This window comes from Pelodiscus sinensis, chromosome 6 (genome assembly GCF_052426305.1).
Source record: "Pelodiscus sinensis isolate ZL-2025 chromosome 6, ASM5242630v1, whole genome shotgun sequence".
NCBI classification, from domain to species: Eukaryota; Metazoa; Chordata; order Testudines; family Trionychidae; genus Pelodiscus; species Pelodiscus sinensis.
This window is the reverse complement of record NC_143057.1, coordinates 20002530-20023228: the sequence shown is the minus strand read 5'-3', so window position 1 is coordinate 20023228 and position 20699 is coordinate 20002530. Positions and strand designations below refer to the sequence as shown.

Here is a 20699-nt window from a genome sequence, read left to right as displayed (position 1 = left end):
ACCTCCCGCAGGGCTGTTGCCAGCTCCTAGCCCACTCTGGTCCAGCCTTCCTGCTTTTGGGCACCCGTGCCTGTCCGTTGGGCACCTGATTGCCCATTCATATCCTTGCTGCCCATCTGGGTGGCCCTCCCTGCACCAGGATGGCTCTACAGGCACCAGTTACTCCTGCATGGCAGTACTATCTATGGTACAGAGTATGATCAACAGCTCTGACACGACGTGAGGTTTAAGCATGAGTTTTGTGAAAGTGCTACAGTTCCTGTTTTGTTCATTTCAGGCTTTCTGCAAGAAAAAGGTAAGAGCTAGAAGTAACACAGATCTTTAGATAGATGCCTAGGTCATAACATTTAGCATTTTTGTACTATGGTAGCTCTTCAAAGTCAACATACAAACATTAAACATAATGTAAAGCTTTTCAGCTTTTGAATGACTAGAAGTTGACAAAAGCTCTATTCCGTTGGGTGTTGTCTGCCCCCTGAATAAAAAGAATTCACTGAAAATCAGCATCTTAAAAGAACCTTTAAGAATCTTTCAAAAGAACAGTACACCCAAGGCCGCTGTTGTGATACCAATCCGGTCAGGTGTTTGTTTAGTAGGCTGGTGCTGAATGAAGGATCAAGCAGATTGCAGAGGTTTCTTTTTTCCTCCCCCCACTCTTAAAAATGCTCAGAGCTTAGTGAATGAGATTCTGATTACAGAGGTGTGAAAAAGCAGAAGGGACAAAAATTTCTTCTTGTACAAAAATCTGTTTTCCCAGATGCTGGCCTGAAGTCAGAAAGGCTACAAAGGTGCAACTGGCAACAGGCATGAGCCTTTATTCTCATTTTCTTCTCAAAACACACTCATTCCCATTCTTACTCAACATTTTCCTCTTGGGAGGATTAGAATTGAGGCAGAAAAATAAGGACCAAGTCCCAGTTTTTTTAGCTTTATGTTTTTGGAATGAAACTCAGAAGATATTAAAAATGTGAGGTACTTTATTGATGGTAGAAACCCAGCAAATGGACAGAACCCGGTCTTAGTCTATCCAACCCGTCTTTTTATCATCTCCTGCTAAGTGAATCTAAAATCCTTCTGGAGAGCCTGAAGAGGGAGAAACCTACAACACTGCGTGTTCAACTCCCTCCGGTGCTTTTGCAACCTCTTATAAGTACAAAGAGGAGTTGGCGTGCAGAGCAGAACGAAAGGACTTGGTTACCTGTGCATCCCAGTACAGAAAAATAAATCCATTTTTTTTCTTGGGTGTATTTTATTTTAATACAGTATTAAACAAGGTACATCAGAAATCTGAAGCCCCTCAATGTAAAAGTTAAGCACTGGCATCCAGAACATATTTTTCCTAATATGTGGCAATTAATTCCTTAAACATGGGAGGAGGGAACAAGCAATAGTTCTGGCTGAAGCTGGATAGTGTGCGTGCAGGTTCTGCTCAAGTTTCCCACACTGCAGCTCTGGTCCTGCCTCTTCCCCTCCCCCCTACCTTTTTGCCCTGCCTCTCCACAGGCATTCACCCATTACCCAGAAGTGGATCTAGCTAATGCACAAAATGAAACTAATGGACACTAAAGGGATGGTGTAGACGGAGCTTGGTCCTGCCTTGAGGGCGGGGGGCTGGACTCCATGACCTCTTGAGGTCCCTTCCAGTCCTATTATTCTATTATTCTATGACTAGGACCCAGGAGGCAGTGTCCTGGAGCTGACTCTCAGCCTCAACCCAGATGAACACAGGCACAGAAAGGAAGCCCTTGTCCCACGGAGAGCTCAGCAGAGCTCCAGAGAAATTAGGGGTGGGGCAATGCCTGCTCAAACTGCACTCACAGCTGGCACAGGCTGCTGTGGTAACCACATTTTTAGCATCTGGTCACCACTTCTAACTGGATACCTGGTAGTGTGTTTCTGCAGCATGGGGAGGAGTCACAGCCCCCTTGAAACAGAAGCAACAGGCTGCTGCTGGCATAACTCCTTCTAAGGCACAAGAGGCTGTTTAGCCTTTCCTGCTGGGAAGAACACTCTAGGCTCCAGCCAGGCTACATGCTAAGAGCTAATTTGCTCATCCTCCTCACCTGGCCCCTGCCATGCCCTCTACCTGACCAGCAGCACCTAAACCAGTGGTCACCAACCAGTCAATCAGGATCTACCGGTAGATCTTGGTGCCTCTGACAGGTGATCCTGACTGGTTTGGCTGGGAGGTTATCAAGTGCCAGCACATCAACTGCCCCTCTTCCCACTTCCCTGTTGCTCCTGCCCAGAGCCTCAGAGCAGTCCCCTGGCAGCCTCCTTCTTGTTGCGCAGGGTGGGGGAGACAGAGACAGGGGGTGCTGATGTCACTCTGTCCTCTCTCCTGTACCCCTTCTTCAGAGAAAGGAGGATGGGGCCTCAGCAAAGAAGGGGGCAGATGCAGGGCCTCCGAGAAAAAGGGGGGGGGGCAGGAGTATGTGGGTTTGAGGTAGATCCTGGACAGACTTAAAATCAAAAAGTGATCTTGTGCTTAAAAAGGTTGGAGACCACTGGCCTAAACAATAGGAGATCCTAAGGCTATTGCCTTATTAGCCTAGTGCAGGGCTATTTAATACAGGCAGCCCCCGGGTTACAAGATAGGGACTATAGGTTTGTTCTTAAGTTGAATTTGTATGCAAGTCGGAACTGGCGTCCAGATTCAGCCGCTGCTGAAACTGACCAGCAGTGGCTGAATCGAACACGCCTGGGGCAGAGCAGCTGGGGTGCTGCTGGGTTGGTCCCGCAGCGCCGCTTCTCGACGCTACTGGACCAACCCGGCAGCCCCCCAGCTGCTCTGCCCCAGGCGTCGGCGAGACAAGCCTGGTCTGCTGGGGGGGTGCGCACTAGCTGCGCCCCCCCCCCCCCCCAGCAGACCAGGGAGACGCGGAGCGGCTTTTCTCACCACGGAGGACGCGGGCGGCGGGACCGCGGCGAGTCTCGGCGGTCCCGTCGCCCGCGTCCTCCATGGCGAGAAAAGCCTGGTCTGCTGGGGGAGAAGGGGGGCTAGCTCCGCGTCTCCCTGGTCTGCTGGGGGGAAGCGCTCCCTGTGCCGCCAGAGGCGGCGACAGTGGGGGAGGCACCCCACACTAGCGGGGGTCCCCCCCCCCCGGTTCGTAACTAGGGGTCTGACTTAAGTCAGACTGACATAACCCGGGGACTGCCTGTACACGGCCTGCAGCCTGTTTGTTTGTGGCCTGCATTGCGGTTTGGGTTTATGCAGGGCTCAACATGTAGCCTACGGGTGGGATGCTTTGAACATGACCTTTGCTGGGAACACGCTCCACAACAGCAAGGCATCTCCCAGGCAGGATGAGTACTGAAAGACGTCAGCAGATGCGCTGGCTGGAACAAACAGGTACAGGGTTTCTGTGTTTCTAGCCCCCAGGGAGGAGCCATTGTGGGAAGTGCTTTGTATTCATGCCTGTCAGTGTGAAAGAAGCTATTTGCATATATTTGCAACCACACTTAAGTTGAGGCCCTCAGCATGTGCTGTGAGTATCATTGTGGCCCCCGCAGCTTCCAAAGTTGAGTAGCCCTGGCCTAGTGGTTAATCCAGCCCAGCATCTAATGAGTTCCATTGTTTAGAAGTTAGTGGCCTTTTCATTCTCTAACTTCAAACATTACAACCGTAGCTTTTCTGAGTTGGCTCTTTAAAAAAAGCAATACCACTACATGTAAGTAACTTCTAATTCAGGGGTAAGGAACCTTTTTTGGGTCAGAGGCCGCTGAACCACGGAAAAATCATTCAGGGGCAGCACACAAGTGAGAAGCAAAAAAAGAACAACAATCCTCACCGACGTAAGAAGAAGGAAGACACTCCCCACGTTCCCCTTTCACACATTGACTAAGGGGGCTCCGGGCTAGTACATTTTGTGTGCTCCAACCCCACGGTGGAGTGGCAGTGTGGGATCCCCAGTGCTGGAGGGTGGGGAGCCCTGAGCCTTGGGGACTGGATCCAGGCAAGCCCTTAGATTCCCTACCCCCGTTTTAATTTGTTTAAAGAAACATTATCTGCTTTGCAGTTAATTCTAACAACTCAGTTCCTGAACAGTGAGATGACTGATTGGTGATTAACTATGATGTAAATTTCCTTGAAAAGAAAACACACACAATTGTCATGCTTATAGAATGAATTTCTATAGCAGCATTTCCGAGGTCATACAGCTCTATCTTGGCCAACTGGATTGCACTTGGCAAACCAACAGTGTAATAAACAGTGTTATATGGTTTTTATAAAAAAAAAAAAAGCCTTCACAGTTTTAGAATTAGAGCAAGGAGGAAAACACAAGCAGGAAGCCTACATTTCATTCTCTGAGGAAGAAGAAAAAATAACCCCTTTCTTTGTTTAGTATATCAAAAGCAAAAATTTCAGTTAAAATGTCTATTTCCTCAAGAGTTTCAAACGTACTTGAAACATTTTGACACAATATCATTTAACTACTCTGCAAGTGCAACTGTTAAATATTATAGAGGTGAAGGGATTTTAGAACCTACAGCGTGAGCCAAGGAAGTATAGAAGTGAATTTAGCACCCTCATTTACAAGATAAACTAATGAACTAAAACTATTTTACATAGTACATTTGACACTATAAAAATATTCAAGATATTGCTTATCTAGAAAAAGTGGATATTTGTGCAGTATTTTTTTCAATGGGCAACTGTTAAAAGTCTTTTGTAAGATCCTGGACATATCAAGACGACGACATGTATATAAACTTTCGTTTTAAGACTGTAAGCTTTTAATGGGGACTCCATTTTTGTATGCATTTGTAAAGCACACAGAACAATGGGGCCTTGATCCTGATTAGGAGCTCTGGGTATTGCTGTAATAAAGATCACATTTTCTGCACATGCAGTTCTTCTCTTGATTTGATTTTTAAATTTTACCCATGTAGGATGAGACTCAATTAAGTCAGTCTTTCTGAACTTTAAATTACAGGCTATTTAAATTTTATTCATACAAACATCTATTGATTTCACTAAAACTTGGCATCATATTGTATGCATTGTAATAAGCTGCATTACATATGCTTGCACACAGTTATAATGGACATACAGTCAAACATCCGTACAGAAATTTTATAACCCTGCAGCCTAAACCCCTTGAACCTGAGTCAGCTAGTATGGGCCAGTTTCAGGTGATCATTGCAGTACAGAAGAACTCTTATTTCAAACTTACGAGCTTTCCTGGGTTGAAATAACTGTTTCTGGCTCATCCTTGTGAGAGACAGTCTGTTACAGATGCCTTATTTTGTTCTGAGCACATAATTTAAACTGTAGTTCCTTTCCCAACAGTAGAAGAAAAACAAGTGATGGAAAGAATATACATTAGAATGACAATTCTGATAAAATTCTGACAGGGGCACAGGAGGGCGGATCACCTTCCAAGTGCTACCACAAGTCGACTATGATTACAACTATTCTATTTTTATTTGCTAAATGGGGTGGGGCCCCCACATGCCCACTGCCTCTCTGAGTGGCCCTCCCTATACCCGCTCCCCCCGCAGGCACCAGTCATCCCAGTTGTAATGTCATGTAATTAACGTATTTTAAAAAATAAAGCTATGACTAATATAAAGACAAGTTTGCTGAATTTCTCCCTCCCATTTTTTCTTCCTACCTGTAGGAGAGATGAAGAGGCCCACTATACTAATGCTAAAGGAAATAATATCCAGCGGGGTTCTGAACTGGAGAATTGGACTGCAGAAATTGGAAGCAAGGTAAAAGTGGCAGAGAGAACACTGCCTCTTTCAGAATTAAAACTGCTTTAACTACACAAATTCTTTTTATGGGGAGAAAAAAAAAGGTTCCATTTGGGTTTTGATTAGGGCCAGAACTCTAAATACTGAAAACCCAAGTTCAGACACAGCTTCTGGAACTGACTCTGATTTCTGGATTCTGCATTTCATTGAAAACTATGGCTCTCTCTTTTAGTTCTTTCACCTTGGGACTTCTAATTGAATACAGGTCGGTCCTCCCTGCTGCTGGTCCCAGCCCCTGCCCTGCCACTCCACTGGGTTTCTTAGCTCCTTGGCAGCCCAGCTGGATCATGCACACTGGATTTCCCAGCTCCCTTACCCCCAGCACAATTGCGCTGCATGCCAAGCTTACCAGCTCCTGCCCAGCAAAATAACTTTATGGAGGATAAGTCCAACTATTAAACATGATGGGAAGGGATGAGGTTCCTAGCCTCTGTTTGCCAGAAGCTGGGAATGGGGGATGGGATGGATCATTTGATGATTGCCTGTTCTGGTCATTCCTTCAGGGCCACGTGGCATTGGCCACTCTCGGCAGACAGGACACTGGGCTAGATGGACCTTGGTCTGACCCAGTACAGCTGTTCTTATGTTCTTAAAATTTCTTACAGGTATTGTCATCTCATGCACTGCCCTCCTTCCCTCCCTCCCCTGAGGGGGTCTTAGGCAGGGAGTTATGAGAAGGTTGTGATATGACAGTTCCCATAAAAAAATTAAGAGTGGGGTGGAACATGGAGGGTTCAGGGTAGAGATGGGGAAGTCAGTGCAGTGGCTTGAGGGTGTGGGAGCTCAGGGCAGGGGCTGTCTGTTTAGGGGAGTGAAGGAGTCAGGGTTGGGGATGTGTGAGCAAGGGCACAGGGTTAGGGGTGTCGGGGTTGCAGCATTCAGGGTTGGGGGTGTTAGCAGGGGTTAAGGACAGGGTGCTGAGTGTGTAAGGGGGCTCAGGACAGGAGTGGCAATTTTTGACTGGGAAGCACTTCAGAAATTTTTGAAGTGGTACCGGGCCGCCCTATAAGGGGCAGGGCCTCAGGCGGAAGGGGCGGGGTCAGGACACTTCCATGCTTCCTCAATCACAGACCCTGATTGGTCTGGGGGTGAGAGAACACAAAATTTTTGCCACTTCCCCCCTGCTAAGGGAATCGCAAGCTGTTCCCTCTAGGTGCCCGTGCCCCTGGCAGTGGAAGAAGACTTTGTGCGCTTCCCCCTGTTGCCCCAAATCCATCAGGGCCTAGAGAGGGAGAGCACGTGACATCTCTTGCTCCCTGCCCCCGCCCTGCAAGGGAGCACCGCACTTAAGAGTCAACTGCCAGCTGAGCCCCTTGCAGGGCAGGAGGAGACTTCAAGAGCTCCCCCCGGCCCCAAGCCCTAATTGGACTGGGGGCAGGGAAAGCACCTGATGTCTCCTCCCACCTGCCCCCATCCTGCAAAGAGCATGCAGTGCTTAGAAGCACCATGTCCCTCACAGGATGGGAGGAGACTTCATGTGTTCTCTCCTTACCCCCAGGCCAAATCTCCTCCCACCCTATCAGGAGAGAGTGGCACTTAAGCGCCGCACACTCCTTGCAGGGCGGGGGCAGGGCAGGAGGAGAGCTCATGTGCTTCCCCCCACTCCCAAGATCAACTTGATTGGCCGGCTGGATCTGACTTGGAGGTCCTTTTGCCCACCCCTGAGTTAGAGTATGTGCAGGGGAAAGTGCAGGGGCAGCAAGGGTGCTATTTAGGGAGGGCAAGGGGCTAAAACTACATCCCCAAGCTTCACACCAGGATTCTGCTCCCTATTCCCTTTCATCACTCTTAGGGAAGGAGAGGAAACCACACAGTGTTGGTCACTCCCCTCTTTCCCCCCTCTCCTACCCAGCTGTGTGCCTTCCTTTTGCTCCCTGAGAGTGGCAGGAAGGGGAACAGCAGCAAGCAGTGTCCCAGTACAAACCTCAGGGACTCCCTCTGCTTCCCTAAATGGGGTCTGGGGGGTTTGGTGGAGAGAGGGGCAAAAGGGCTCAAGACTCAGGCAAACCTGGACCCAATGGAGAGGCACATCCTCAGCCAGCGTCTTTCCCCTGTCTAGATGCCTGCAGCTTAGCATGGCAGCCTGCAGGAGAGCCCCAGGAGCCTGGCTGGGAGCACACCGGACTGCCTCCTTCAGCCGAATGCCCCAGCCTGCCTGCTCCCTTTTGCTGGAGCGGTGGCACACTGTCTTACTTTCACCTCTGGATAAATGGAAACTTCCCTCTTAGAGAGAGTCCCAGTAACTTAAAACTTCTTACAAGTATTGTCCGATTGCAACCCGGGTCCCTGATAGCTTACGAAGGCACAACACGAATGCATCATCTCCAAATATAATTATGAGCTGATTAGCAGGTTTATGTATACTATGGAAGTTAAGAGATAGCCCTCTTCTGAATAATCCTATTTAACAGGCTTCCCTGTGATACTGCCACATCAATAACTTCAATAACTTCCATAACAATATATTTGATTTTTGAAATATATTAACTCTTAAAAAAGTATTAACCTGTGCATTTGTAAGGAACACAATGCACTTTAAACAGACTAAAATCCCTCTTTTGATAAGCAGTATCTACTCTGGGCTTCTTAAGACCCAGACTATGTAATATTAACATTTTAACCCAATCCTTCAGCCTGGTCTCAGGAAATATATCCATTATGTCAAGGACACCTGATAAATCAGAGTGAAATGAACCTCAAAGTTTTAACAAGAAATACACCAGAATAGATGCTGACAGATTTATGCAAAGCTTCTGAATTTTTTGACTGCCTGCCAATGAGAATAGTGTTCATGATTTATAATATTTGCGCACATATCCTTGAAAGCACTTGGAAAAGGGGAAAGTGATCAGGAATAGTCAACATGGATTCACCAAGGGCAAGTCATGCCGCACCACCGTGGTTAGCTTCTATGATGAGGTAACTGGTTCTGTGAACGTGGGGAATGCGATGGATGTGATCTTCTTGCCAGCAATTAAAGGAAGTATGGATTGGATAAACAGACTGTAATGTGGCTGGAAAGATGGCTAGATTGTAGGGCTCAGCAGGTAGTGATCAATGGCTCGATGTCTGGCTGGCAGTTGGTTTCAAGTGCAGTGCCCCAAGCATGGTTTCTAGGGCCAGTTTTGTTCAACGTCTTTATTAATGACCTGGTTGAGGGGATGGATTGCACACTCAGCAAGTTTGCAGATGACACTAAACTATGGGGAAAGGTGAATACTTTGGAGGGTAGGGATAGGGTTCAGAGGGACCTAGACAAATGGGAGGATTGGACCAAAAGAAATCTGATGAGGTTCAACAAGGACAAGTGCAGAGTCCTGCATTTGAGACAGAAGAATCCCAACCATTGTTACTGGGGACCAACTGGCTAACCAGCAGTTCAGCAAAAAAGGATCTGGGGGTTACAGTGGATGAGAAGCTGGATATGAGTCAACGGTGTGCCCTTGTTGACAAGAAGGCTAATGGCATACTAGGGTGCATCAGGAGGAGCATTACCAGCAGATCTACACAAGCGATTACTCTCCTTTATTCGGCACTCATGAGATTATATCTGGAGTACTGCATCTAGTTCTGGGCTCCTGTAATGGGGTGGACAGTACCCGACCTCCCCGCTGGAGGGCTTTCAGCACCCTGACCAGCAGCAGGAGCAGTAGAGAGGTCCTCCAAGCAGAGCAGAGTGGCAGCCTTCACTGCAGGATGCAGCAGGCTGCTATAGAAGGAGCTGCTAGCTAAGGCCTGTTAGTTCCTGCGTGGAGCTCAACCCAGGCAGACCTCTGGGCTGACTGGGGAACACCGGAACCTTGGACAGCTCCGAGTGGGAGCTGGGCCTTGTAACAGAGCAGAGCTAGACCCTGCAGCTAAACACTAGCCTGCAGAACCCCGGACAAGGGGAATTCAGCAACACGGCTCTAGAGAAGGGCTGGATGAAGCACCATCCCAGGGAAGTAGCCTAGAGATGTCACTGCAATTACAGAATTTGAAACTTGGCAGGTAACTGCTATGTATAGGGCCTGGGTCCCCCCCAACCTCCTTGCAACCCACACCCAAGCGAAGGGACTAAAGAAGAGGCCTGAACCCCGTTCAATGACTGAACATTGACTGGCCCGCAGACAGGCGAGTAAATAATGCAAGACCCACTACAGCCCTACGGGTGCTCACACAAAGGATCAAAACTGTTACAGCTCCCCACTATAAAAAGGATGTGGACGCACTGGAGAGGGTCCTGTGGAGGGCAAGCAAGATGATTAGGGGGCTGGAGCACATGACCTACTGGGAGAGGGATTTGGGCTTATTTAGTCTGCAGAAGAGTGAGGTGAGATTTGACAGCAGCCTTCAACTTCCTGAAGGGAGGTTCCAAAGAGGATGGAGAGAGGCTGTTCTCAGTAGTGACAGATGGCAGAACGAGGAGCAACAGTCTCAAATTGTAGTGGAGGAGGTCTTGGTTGGATATTATGAAAAACTATTTCACTATGAGGGTGGGGAAGCACTGGAATAGGTTACTAGGGAGGTGGTGGAATCTCCATCCCTACAGCACCCTCACCAAATTTGCAGATGACACTAAGCTAGGGGGAGAGGTAGATACGCTGAAGGGCAGGGATAGAGTCCAGAGTGATCTAGACAGATGAGAGGATTGGGCCAAGAGAAATCTGATGAGGTTCAACAAGGACAAGTGCAGAGTCCTGCACTTGGGATAGAAGAATCCCAAGCATTGTCACAGGCTGGGGACTGAATGACTAAGCAGCAGTTCTGCAGAAAAGGACCTGGGGGTTACAGTGGAAGAGAAGCTGGATATGGATCAACTGTGTGCCCTTGTAGCAAAGGTGGCTAATGGCATATTAAGTTGCATTAGGAGGATCATTACCAGCATATCTAGAGAAGTGATTATTCCCCTTTATTCGGCTCTGGTGAGGCCACATCTGGAGTACTGTGTCCAGTTCTGTGTCCCCCACTCTAGAAAGGATATGGACGCATTGGAGAGTGTCCAGCAGAAGGCAAGGAAAATGATTAGGGGGCTGGAGCATATGACCTATGAGGACAGACTGAGGGCTCATCCAGACTATGTGGAACAGTAGAAAGAGGATATGCAAATTCCACAGAAATTTGCATGTCTTCTTCCGATCGCACTTTCAAAAGTGGAGCTTCCTCAAAAAATGAGGTTTACGCAGGTTTTCGACAAAAAGAGAGGGAGATTTCGCCAAAGAAGCCACATATAAACTACTTTCACTTTCAAAAGCTCTGCTTTCAAAAGTGCCATCGGAAGAAGATATGCAAATTCCCGCAGAATTTGAATATCCTCTTTCGACTGTTCCGCTTAGTCTAGATGAGCCCTGAGGGATGTGGGTTTGTTTAGTCTACAGAAGAGAAGAGTGAGGGGGGATTTGATAGCAGCCTTCAACTTCCTGAAGGGAGGTTCCAAAGAGGATGGAGAAAGGCTGTTCACAGTAGCGATGGATGGCAAGGAGCAGTGGTCTCAAGTTACAGTGGGGGAGGTCTAGGTTGGATATTTGGAAAAACTATTTCACTAGGAGGGTGGTGAAGCACTGGAATGGGTTACCTAGGGAGGTGGTGGAATCTCCATCATTAAAGGTTAATAAATCCAGCTTGACAAAGCCCTGCTTAGGATGATTTAGTTGGGGTTGGTCCTGCTATGGGCAGGGGGCAGGACTCTATGACCTCTGGAGGTCTTTTCCCACCCTTAGATTCTATCATTCTATGATCCTTACACTATTTAATGCAGCAGCATTTCAAAAGGGTGGTGCCACACAGAACTCGGGATCAGCTGTGCAGCACTGCCCCTTTGAAACATCACCACGGCATTTCAAAGCAGCAGCGCTCATGGATCCTGGGTTCGGGCTCCATGAGGAACTGCCGTTTTGAGGTACCCTCCCCCTTCCCACCACCTCTGCTGCCTCTATTTGACAGAGGCAGCAAGGGGGGGGGGGAGAGATTGACTAGTTGACTCGACTATCTGATAAGCATCCTTAATTTAAAAATGTGATCGCAGGGATCAGGGTCCTGGGTTCAGTCAGTGGAGTCGAAAGTGGTGTTCAGAGATGTTCTTGATGTCCAGAAGTACAGGGTTTATCAGTTAAGAATCACCTGTTGATTGACCACTCGTAGCTGCGTCCTTCATCCCCTCCCCAACCAACCCTGCAATGGCACAGACTCTACACCCAAAGAAGTCCAGTTTCTCTGCCTCCGGGGATTTGGGGACAGATCCAAAAAGACCCTGTCATTCTTTGTGATATACTACTATATACAACCAATATACTGGCCACATACACTACCAATATGCCTGGTTGTGGGTGAGTGAAAAGGTGCTTGTAGCCTTTTTGAGGCATGAAGTACTTCCTCTCTGCTATAGAAGAAGAGGCTGGTGTCTGCCAAAGCACCTCACTATTGGCCTCTCTTGTTTTTTGAGTGGCAGAGGCACATCCAGGGCTAGGATGTCCATTACTGGGTCTGAATCTTCCACCACATCCTCCACATGGAGGTGCAAGTTCTGTGCCATACGCTACAGAAGGTCTTTATGTGCTTTTGTATCTATAGCAGGCAGCATGGTGATGGAGGTGCCTGCCACTGCCTTGTCTGGTGAGGAAGATGAGGAAGCTCCAGACAGCAGGTCCTCCTGTCCCTCATGGTCATTAGTGGGGAGCTCAGTGGCAGCCACATTTTGCAGGGTGGACTGTGGCAGAGGGATGATCTGAGGTGAGGGCTCAAGAGAAGCAGCTGCTGAGGGCAGCCTGGCATACAAGGCTTGTGGGGGATCGTGCTCAATGTCAGGGATCTGTCATGGTACTGTGGTGGCCTAAGGAGGAGCTCTCGGTGCCAAAGCTACTGACACAGCTCTTATGCCTGGACCTTCCGTAAAAAGTAGCTTGAGGAAGTGATTTCACTCCTTCATTTGGGGATGGATGCTCCTGCAAGCAGGGCAGCTATAGGCTCGATAGCCCTCTCCCAGTCTCTTAAGACAATCAATGTGAGGGTTGCCCTTGAGTATATGCTTTCTGCAGCAGTCACAGACTTGTGAGCATGGCATACACCAGTAAGGAGGATTACGATGGTGGGGGGAACCCCCAACAAACTTACAACTATAACTATTAATAACTATGCTAGAACTATGACTAATTAGCTATCTATAATGATGAATCAGGGTCAATCTGAGATGCTGGCAAAGCAAAGGATCAGAGTTGTTCCACTTCCCATGACCATCACAGGCAGCAAGAGGGAACAGAAAGGACAGGGACTCAGCAGTGTCCCATGTATGCTGCCATGGAGGCACCTCTCCAGGGGCCTCCATAGGTGCTCCGACGTGTACCGCAAGGGTAAAAACATTCTGACGATTGTGCACATGGTGTGTACACACGCCTATTGGAATGCACATGAGCAGTCACTCAAAGAAGAATTATCTGTCTTAAGCAAGAAACTGAGCATGTCTGCAAGGGGGTGGTGGTGGATGGGATAGAGTGCAAATGACAAACTCATTTTCAATGTATGGAGGGCTTTAAACCACGATAGGCTTGCAGATCTAGGAACTCTCTCAGATGGCCTCATTTTGAAAACGTGGGTGCCTTCTGAAGTTAAGCAGCTAAATCTATATTTAGACCTATTAATGGGTGCTTGTTTTTTGGCGGTGCTGAGCACTTACAATTTCCATTGGCCTGTTTCTGTGCCATGGCTTCAGAGCCCAAGTTCTTGCCTGAGCTACAACTTTAAGCGGTGTCTAATACAGCTGTTTTTAGAGCTCAAGCCCTAGTAAGCTTCAGCCTGCTGGCCCAAGCTGGGAAGACTCCTCCCATGGACTGTATAGATATACCCAGTGGTGCTCAGTGTTTTGGAAAAGCCGTTAACTTTGACAGAACCATGACTGCTTATATGGGTGGAGGATGTGCTCCTTGATGATGAATTGTATGAGGCAAAATCCTGGCCCATTGAATTTAATGACAAAAATCCCAGTGACTTCCCTGAGGTCAGGATTTCACTCATGATGACGAAGTAGGGATTCAGGCACCTAATTTCAGAGAACCAAGGTGAAGATATGTGCTTGAACACTGTTAAAAGGCTAACTTCATCTGCTGCTGTTCAACTTCTAATTGCATAAAAGCAGTTATATATTCTCCTAATACATCTTGATCCTTTCTATTTATCATACATGTTCCCTAAGAGACAAAATAGGGAAGATTTTTTTAAAATGTGATTTTTGTTGCAATGTCTATCTGGTAGTGTGCCCCGCCCCCTTCCATTAAATAGAGTTCCCACATGGATCAGTTCTTGGTCATCTGATCTTAGATGACCTTTTCCATCTACATTCTCTCACTTTGTCATTTCACATGAATCTTTAATCTTAACTGCCACCTTGACATTGATATTAGTCAAATATATACCATTTGACATCTATAACACCATATAACAGTACTCCTGTCTGCTCGCTCTCCCTTTCACTCCCTTTCACTCTCTGGAAATATTTAAGAGCAGGCTGGATAGACATACATCAGGTATGATCTAGACCAGTGTTTCTTAAACTATGTTCCGAGGCAGTTGGAGGTGTGCCGTGGAGAACAACAGAGTTCAAAATAGCCACCCTTTTCCCCCCCCCCTCAGTAACTTTCCCTCCAACCCTTTCTTCCCTCCCTTCCCTCCCCCTCCCCTTTTTTTTGCTGCTCAACAAAAAATCCTTGGTGTTCCTCATTTAAAAAAATTGTTTGGTTTTCCTTGGTCTTAAAAAGTTTAAGAAATACTGATCTAGACGGTCCTTGGCCTGCCGTGAGGGCAGGGAAATGGACTCGATCTCTTGAGGTACCTTCCAGTTCTAGGATTCTATGATTCTATATTTGCCCTGAAGATTTTCACAACTCTTTATAGTCAGAATGGAATGCAAAAGACCCCCTTTTCAATTCTGTCACTCTTCAAAGGGTCTCCATGCTGGTTCTCTAATAGTGATGTGAGAAATAAAGGCAAGTAATCTCTCCAACACTAATGACGCTATAATATCAGACACAAAATGTGCTTCAGTGATTGTACTTAAACTACTATCTTTTAGCAATGACAGAAAACTGAACTCCATAAGAAACAACCACCACCACCAGGAAGAGAAACAGTAAAATTCCTGGCACAACTTGGATTATCCAACTCAATTACTTACCTTTTTCCCCCCTTTTTGCTCACTTTCATCTTCATTTCCCATTTGTGCTGACAGTTTTCAACATAGTTTAAAAATGTTTTCACTTGCTACTGCCAGCCACCTAGGTTCTATGCTCTGCTGAGTCATGCAAGCTGTTCTGGAGTTAGTCTTTCCTATCATTTTTGCTTGGTGAGAAGTTCTTTTAATTGACAATCAGTAGGGAATGAACTTTAGTAGTAGAAGTGTAACTGGAAACAACAGTATGTTAAAACGTACTAAAGACAAGATTATATTTAAAGATTAAATCTGACACAGTCAGACAGGGTTCTGTTTAATCCAAAATATCCAAATCTGAGATTTTCTATTTTATACTCAACTTGCACCACTTTCTGATTATGTCTCAAAAGAATGCGAACAAATGTACACTCAAAGATTAATACTGAAGGTCTGCAAGGCATTTTACTACTATATGTTCTGATGCAAGTGTTCAGAAATTTACTGAGTGACTGCAATCAATTGGAAGCAATAAAATTCTCAATAAAGTGCTTATGACTGTAGCATGTAATTGCTACAAATACAATAAAACCATATTTGCTACAATTACTTCTGCTTTGTTAATCATGTACATTGTTTCATTTCTACCCAGTTGTAATCCAACAGCACCTGATAATGCTGAGATCACTGAATGCAGAAAGAATGTAATTGTAATTAATTTCTTATCTCTATACAATTCTCTCAGAGAATTTTAAGCTTTCCTTGTTCCAGCCTTCTTTTTATTTTACACCAAAGTTATTAATGGTGTCCCATGATTGAAGAAGGGTAAGGAATGAATATACTGTGTGTTACCACAAAATGACATTTGCTTTCATGATCACTCATATTTAATTGCTTTTTACCACAGATTTTAATCATGGTTTTCCATAAAATCAACATGATTTTTGTCCATCTGTACAATATTTCTACAAATTTTGCCCTCCCGCTAGCCAGATTTTAGTGGCCCGTGTCCAATATTCATGAATCAGCAGCTTCAGAAATATTCTGATCAATACTGTAAATCAGTGATAACATTTAGCTCAAAGAAGCACCATTTTTATCTCTGTTAATTATTCTGGCCAACTGAAGAGGGTTTGATTCCAACTCAAATGTGTGCTATTTGGCAATGAAATGAAAGAGTTACGCAATGTAGTTCTTTAAGTCATATTAGCATTCCTTATAGGCAATTTATTATGCAGTCTCAGGCCTGAGACGTATGAAGTCAGATTAGAAAGCTTTGGGTTAAAAGAGGAAGAACAGATCTGATTTACTGACTTTGTTGAGCGCACTGATACTGCACAAGAGCTCTTCTCACCTGTTGCAGAACATGCCTTTCCCTCAATGTCATTAATCTTCTGTGAAGCTCTACTAGTTCATCGAGATATGCCTGAAAACAATCCCCCCCCACACAAAAAAGAACCTGTTAAGGAATAAGTTGTACAGTAGTTCCACAAACTCCAGATTTACTCCAGAGTATTTATAACAGCATTTGCAATCTCACATGACTTGTTCTCTTTGGCTTGTCTGGGAACAGAACGTTTAACTCAAACCAACTAATCCAACGAATCCAAACCACCACTAGATAAAACTTTTTCACGTCATACTGTTGAAAAACTTTAAGGGGCCTTTCAAATAATTTCCCTGTATCAAATATTCCATAGAATTTCACAAAACCCTATTTGTTCGCTACTATGATAGAAGTTCACTTAATATCACAAGGGCCATTTTAAATAATGAATCACTGAATCCTGAAGAACAAGTTGAATAATAGGCAGGAAGTTTTAAGATGCATGAAGGCATCTGTAACAAAAAAAGTGAGCCAGTTGTTCAGAGCGGAACAAAACTCTTCTCTCTGCACCCTAGAATTTAAACACTAATTCACCTCGGGGCAAATCCTTCCTCTCCAGACCACACACACAATAAACCCCCCACCATCTACCATACGCTATGGCTGCCCACTAGCATTTATGAAATAAGATGTGGGTAACAAATCTGGAGGTTACAGCCTGCAAAGTAGCTGAAACCTGGTCTGAGTGGGAGAGGAACAGGGGGTCGTGATCAACCTTACTCTTTATGATTACTTTTTTTCAGTTGTAACAGGTGATCATGGGATTGAAAAGATTGGGAACTGCTGGTCTAACAAAGCAGAGCTATGGCATAGATCAAAAACAATCTCGGAATGGGAAACCAAAGAGGAGTCTCAGACTCATGGTAGTACAGCAAGGTTACTACTTGTAAATTCTAAACCATTTTGGGGCTTAACATAATGAAATCTCCCAGGGTAAGTAACAAAACATTAAAATCCATATTAGAACTCACTTAACTATGGACAACTAACATTAAATTTAAGCACAATAATCCCTTTGTATACTGAGTACTAACATATGCTTAGCTAGTTAAACATGTTATGCCTGAGACTTGTATTGTAAGATCTTCAGGGTCAGAACTATCTGTTATTTGTTCTACAAAGCACCATACATATTAATGCACTGTACCCATAAAATAACAGGCAGTTAATCCCCAGCTAGCAACATTTGCAAAGCTTTCAAGGGACAATGCATGCAAAGAAATAAAAATAAAAGCACAATGCTGTATTTGAGAAGCACTTGGAGCAGAGATATACTAACTAGTGAGTTTTCTGTTTTGTAACAAAAATAGTATCATAAAAGGGATGTAGAAGAGGAAACACAATAACTTAATGTGTCTTTCTAAATAATTTATTGACATCACACTCACGTTTACCTTATCGCAGTCACCATTCTTTATTTGTTTATCTGATTTACTTTGCTTTATTGGACTTTTCACTTCTAGAATCTGGAAAAGAAACAGAAAAAGCTCTAAGTATTAAGAGCATCTTTGGTCTGCATGAAGTTTTAAAAAATTAAGAAAACATTTAACAATATCCTGTCACACAAAAACACAAAGAATACAAAAGTATCTGGAAGAAACCACAACTAAATGTTACAAACAGGATCGCTACTGTAAGGGGAAAGGAAGCATTTGCCCTGGGGCCCAGAGATTCAAGGCAGCCTGGAATTCTTAGCCACTGCAGCCCCAGACTCCTTTGCAGTAGCCTGAGCAACACTCCATGTGGCTCTGAAGGCTTGGGGGGAGGAGGCACGCTGCGCTCTGGGTGGTGCTAAGGGCTGACTGCCCTCAGTCCTGCCCCTTCCATGAAGGCCTCACCCCTTCTAAGGGCACAGAGCTGGGCTCCCCCCACACCTTGCTCTGGAGCCTGCAATAGCTGTCGGTCCTGCTACTTGCAAATAACCCTTCACAATCTTTGACCTAACAAACCAACTCAATCTTTTTTTCTTAGCAGTAACCTACATCAGAAATCATAGACTCACAGGGTTGGAAGCGACCACAGGACAGGTTGTCAAGTCCAACCCTGCTGTTAAAAGCAAGTCCAACCACAAATATATCGTCCCAGCTAGGGCTTTGTCAAGTTGGGACTTAAAAAATTCTAAAAATGAAGATTCCACTACCTCCCTAGGGTAACCCATTTCAGTGCTTCATCACCATCCTAGTGAAATAGTTTTTCCTAATATCCAATCTAGACCTCCACCACTGCAACTTGAGACCATTGTTCCTTCTTCTGTCAAATCCCCCCTCACTCTTCTCTTCTGTAGACTATATAAGACCTAATCCTTTAGCCTCTCCTCAAAAGTCATATGCTCCACTCCCTAATCATTCCATTCCTCACTTCTGTTCTAAAACTGTCACATAGTAGCAGTGTGCACTTTTGACTATTTGACACATTCTTTCCCTCTAAGTGACCGAATTTCAGCACTTTGTGAAGACGTACTGATAAATGATGCGACACTTATAGGGAAAGAATGTGTCAAATAGTCCAAAGTACACACTGCTATTATGTGACAGTTTTAGAACAGAAGTGAGGAATGGGATTATTTTCATTTGACTAGATGTAATCAGAATATTATTACAGTCCAATTTGGAGTGTGGCCTGTTGCTTGGAAAAGTATCATGGGCTGTGTAATGGTCACAAACAATTTGTGTGTGCCTGCTGAAACATCTGGGCTGGCCCCGCCCCCGGCGCACGCATGGTGCTGGCCCCAGGCGCATGGGCGACCCCTACCACGGGTGCGCGGCACATGCGCGATGCTGGTCCTGGGCTCAAGGCACGTGGGCGGCCCCCACCCCCGGGCAAGCAGCGCATGCGTGGCCCCACTGCCGGAAGCGTGGCGCATGAGTGGCCCCACCCCCGGATGCCCAGGAGCCACAAAAGGTTGGGGACCACTGTCCTAAGTACTTATTTTACAAAGGATGGTACGTGGCCAGAATCCAAAGTATGAAACGCACATGGAAAAAAAAAATCTTGGATTTAGCAACCTAAAGGCTATTGTAGTTTAAGGTGGAGGAAGATGAATCGTCTCTTAGCAAAACGTAAATGCTTCTGGGCAAAGTGCCAAGGCTTTTCAGGAGTTTTGTTTTTGTTTTGGTTTAAGGGAAAAGCCTTTACCGGTTTACCCAGGAATGATGAAATATTGGTATATAGTAGCCTTAACATCAGAAACAGTTTTCGTATCATTTTAGTACCCTGGAACACAGAGAAAGCTTGAAGGGGTTGCTCACTTATAACCTGCCAAATGTGGCTACTGAAATTTTGTAGCTTCCTCACAATCTGTTGGTTATGCTCTCTAGTACCTAGTTTGGATGAGATGTGTCACTATCCACGTTAGTGAAAGCATACACAAAGGCTCATATTAACTCAGCACTGGTAAATCTCAAACCTGCCTGAAATTCCTTTAGTCATTAATCTGTATAGTGAAGCATTTTCCCTAATCTGTAAAGGTCAGGTTCTGTAGTGTGAAACTATTTTGTAACATAGCCCTGTTTACATCAGTCAGGAAAATTATGGTTTTTGCCAGCAAGGTTCTGCCATGTTAAATATGGTTCTAATACAGTCGCAATTCTAGTACTGGTAGGCTTCATTCCCAAACTTTACTTTCTACCTCATCTGTTAAGACAGTGTAGGGATGCTGTAACATAGCAAGCTGTTCATCTATTATGTTTTTAAATACACCATGATGTTTGGGAGAGACTAAACGAGCACATGGAAGTTTATGGCTTTCACTGGAATAGACAGGCATAGCATCAGAGACAGTAGCCAAATAAGTTTAGCCTAGTGAAAGAGATTTCCCTGAACAGAACCAGGTAAGATTTCAAAAAGCAACTGGCTTGGATTATCCGTAGGAAGATATCATTCATTTTACTTGCACTCCAGTCTCCAAAGGCAGAGTGCACAGAAAAAGTGACAGCTGAAAGGAAATGGAAATGCTACTTTATTTATGTTTGTAAAAGTGATCTCCCTCCGAAGTTCATATATAAATCAATTTGAAAGTATTGGAGAATTTTTGACCTATTAATGCTTACTGACTGTGAAATGGCATGGACATCTGTTATTACAGGTGCCCTGCTACACACAGACCATGTCTTTTTTTCTACAGCTCCTTCTGCTCTAATTGAGATACATAAATTTTTCATATATTGATGTTATAACAAATCAATTTGTGTGCTGTGGGAAAAGGAATGGATGGTGTATTTATATCAGGGAAGATCAATCATTTTTCTGAAGCAAGGCAAGGAATGCTGTCTAGGCTCATCTGTAGTTACTACCGAAGTTAAAAAAAAAATAATAAAAAAACAGTGTGGATTGTTTTTGTCCACATTGACACTATGCACATGCACTTATTTTCAATTAACTTAGCCAGGCTATATGAGAGTTTAGAGTGTAACCAAGTTTCCTATTCAGTAGATAGGT

At 45.1% G+C, this 20699-nt stretch overlaps 1 protein-coding gene across 8 annotated transcripts in view; it reads right to left on the bottom strand.

Moving 5' to 3' along the window:
- MLLT3 (MLLT3 super elongation complex subunit) overlaps positions 1 to 20699 on the bottom strand; it is a 220479-nt gene that overhangs the window by 7967 nt on the left and 191813 nt on the right. For 7 of the 8 annotated variants that reach the window (XM_089779182.1, XM_089779180.1, XM_089779178.1 and 4 more), the window contains 2 exons: positions 17651 to 17728; positions 16230 to 16301 (listed from right to left, as the gene is read on the bottom strand). In XM_089779182.1, the coding sequence (XP_089635308.1) occupies positions 16230 to 16301; positions 17651 to 17728 (150 nt within the window). The remainder of the gene's footprint in view (positions 1 to 16229; positions 16302 to 17650; positions 17729 to 20699) is intronic. The other variant, XM_089779179.1, reaches the window with a different exon arrangement.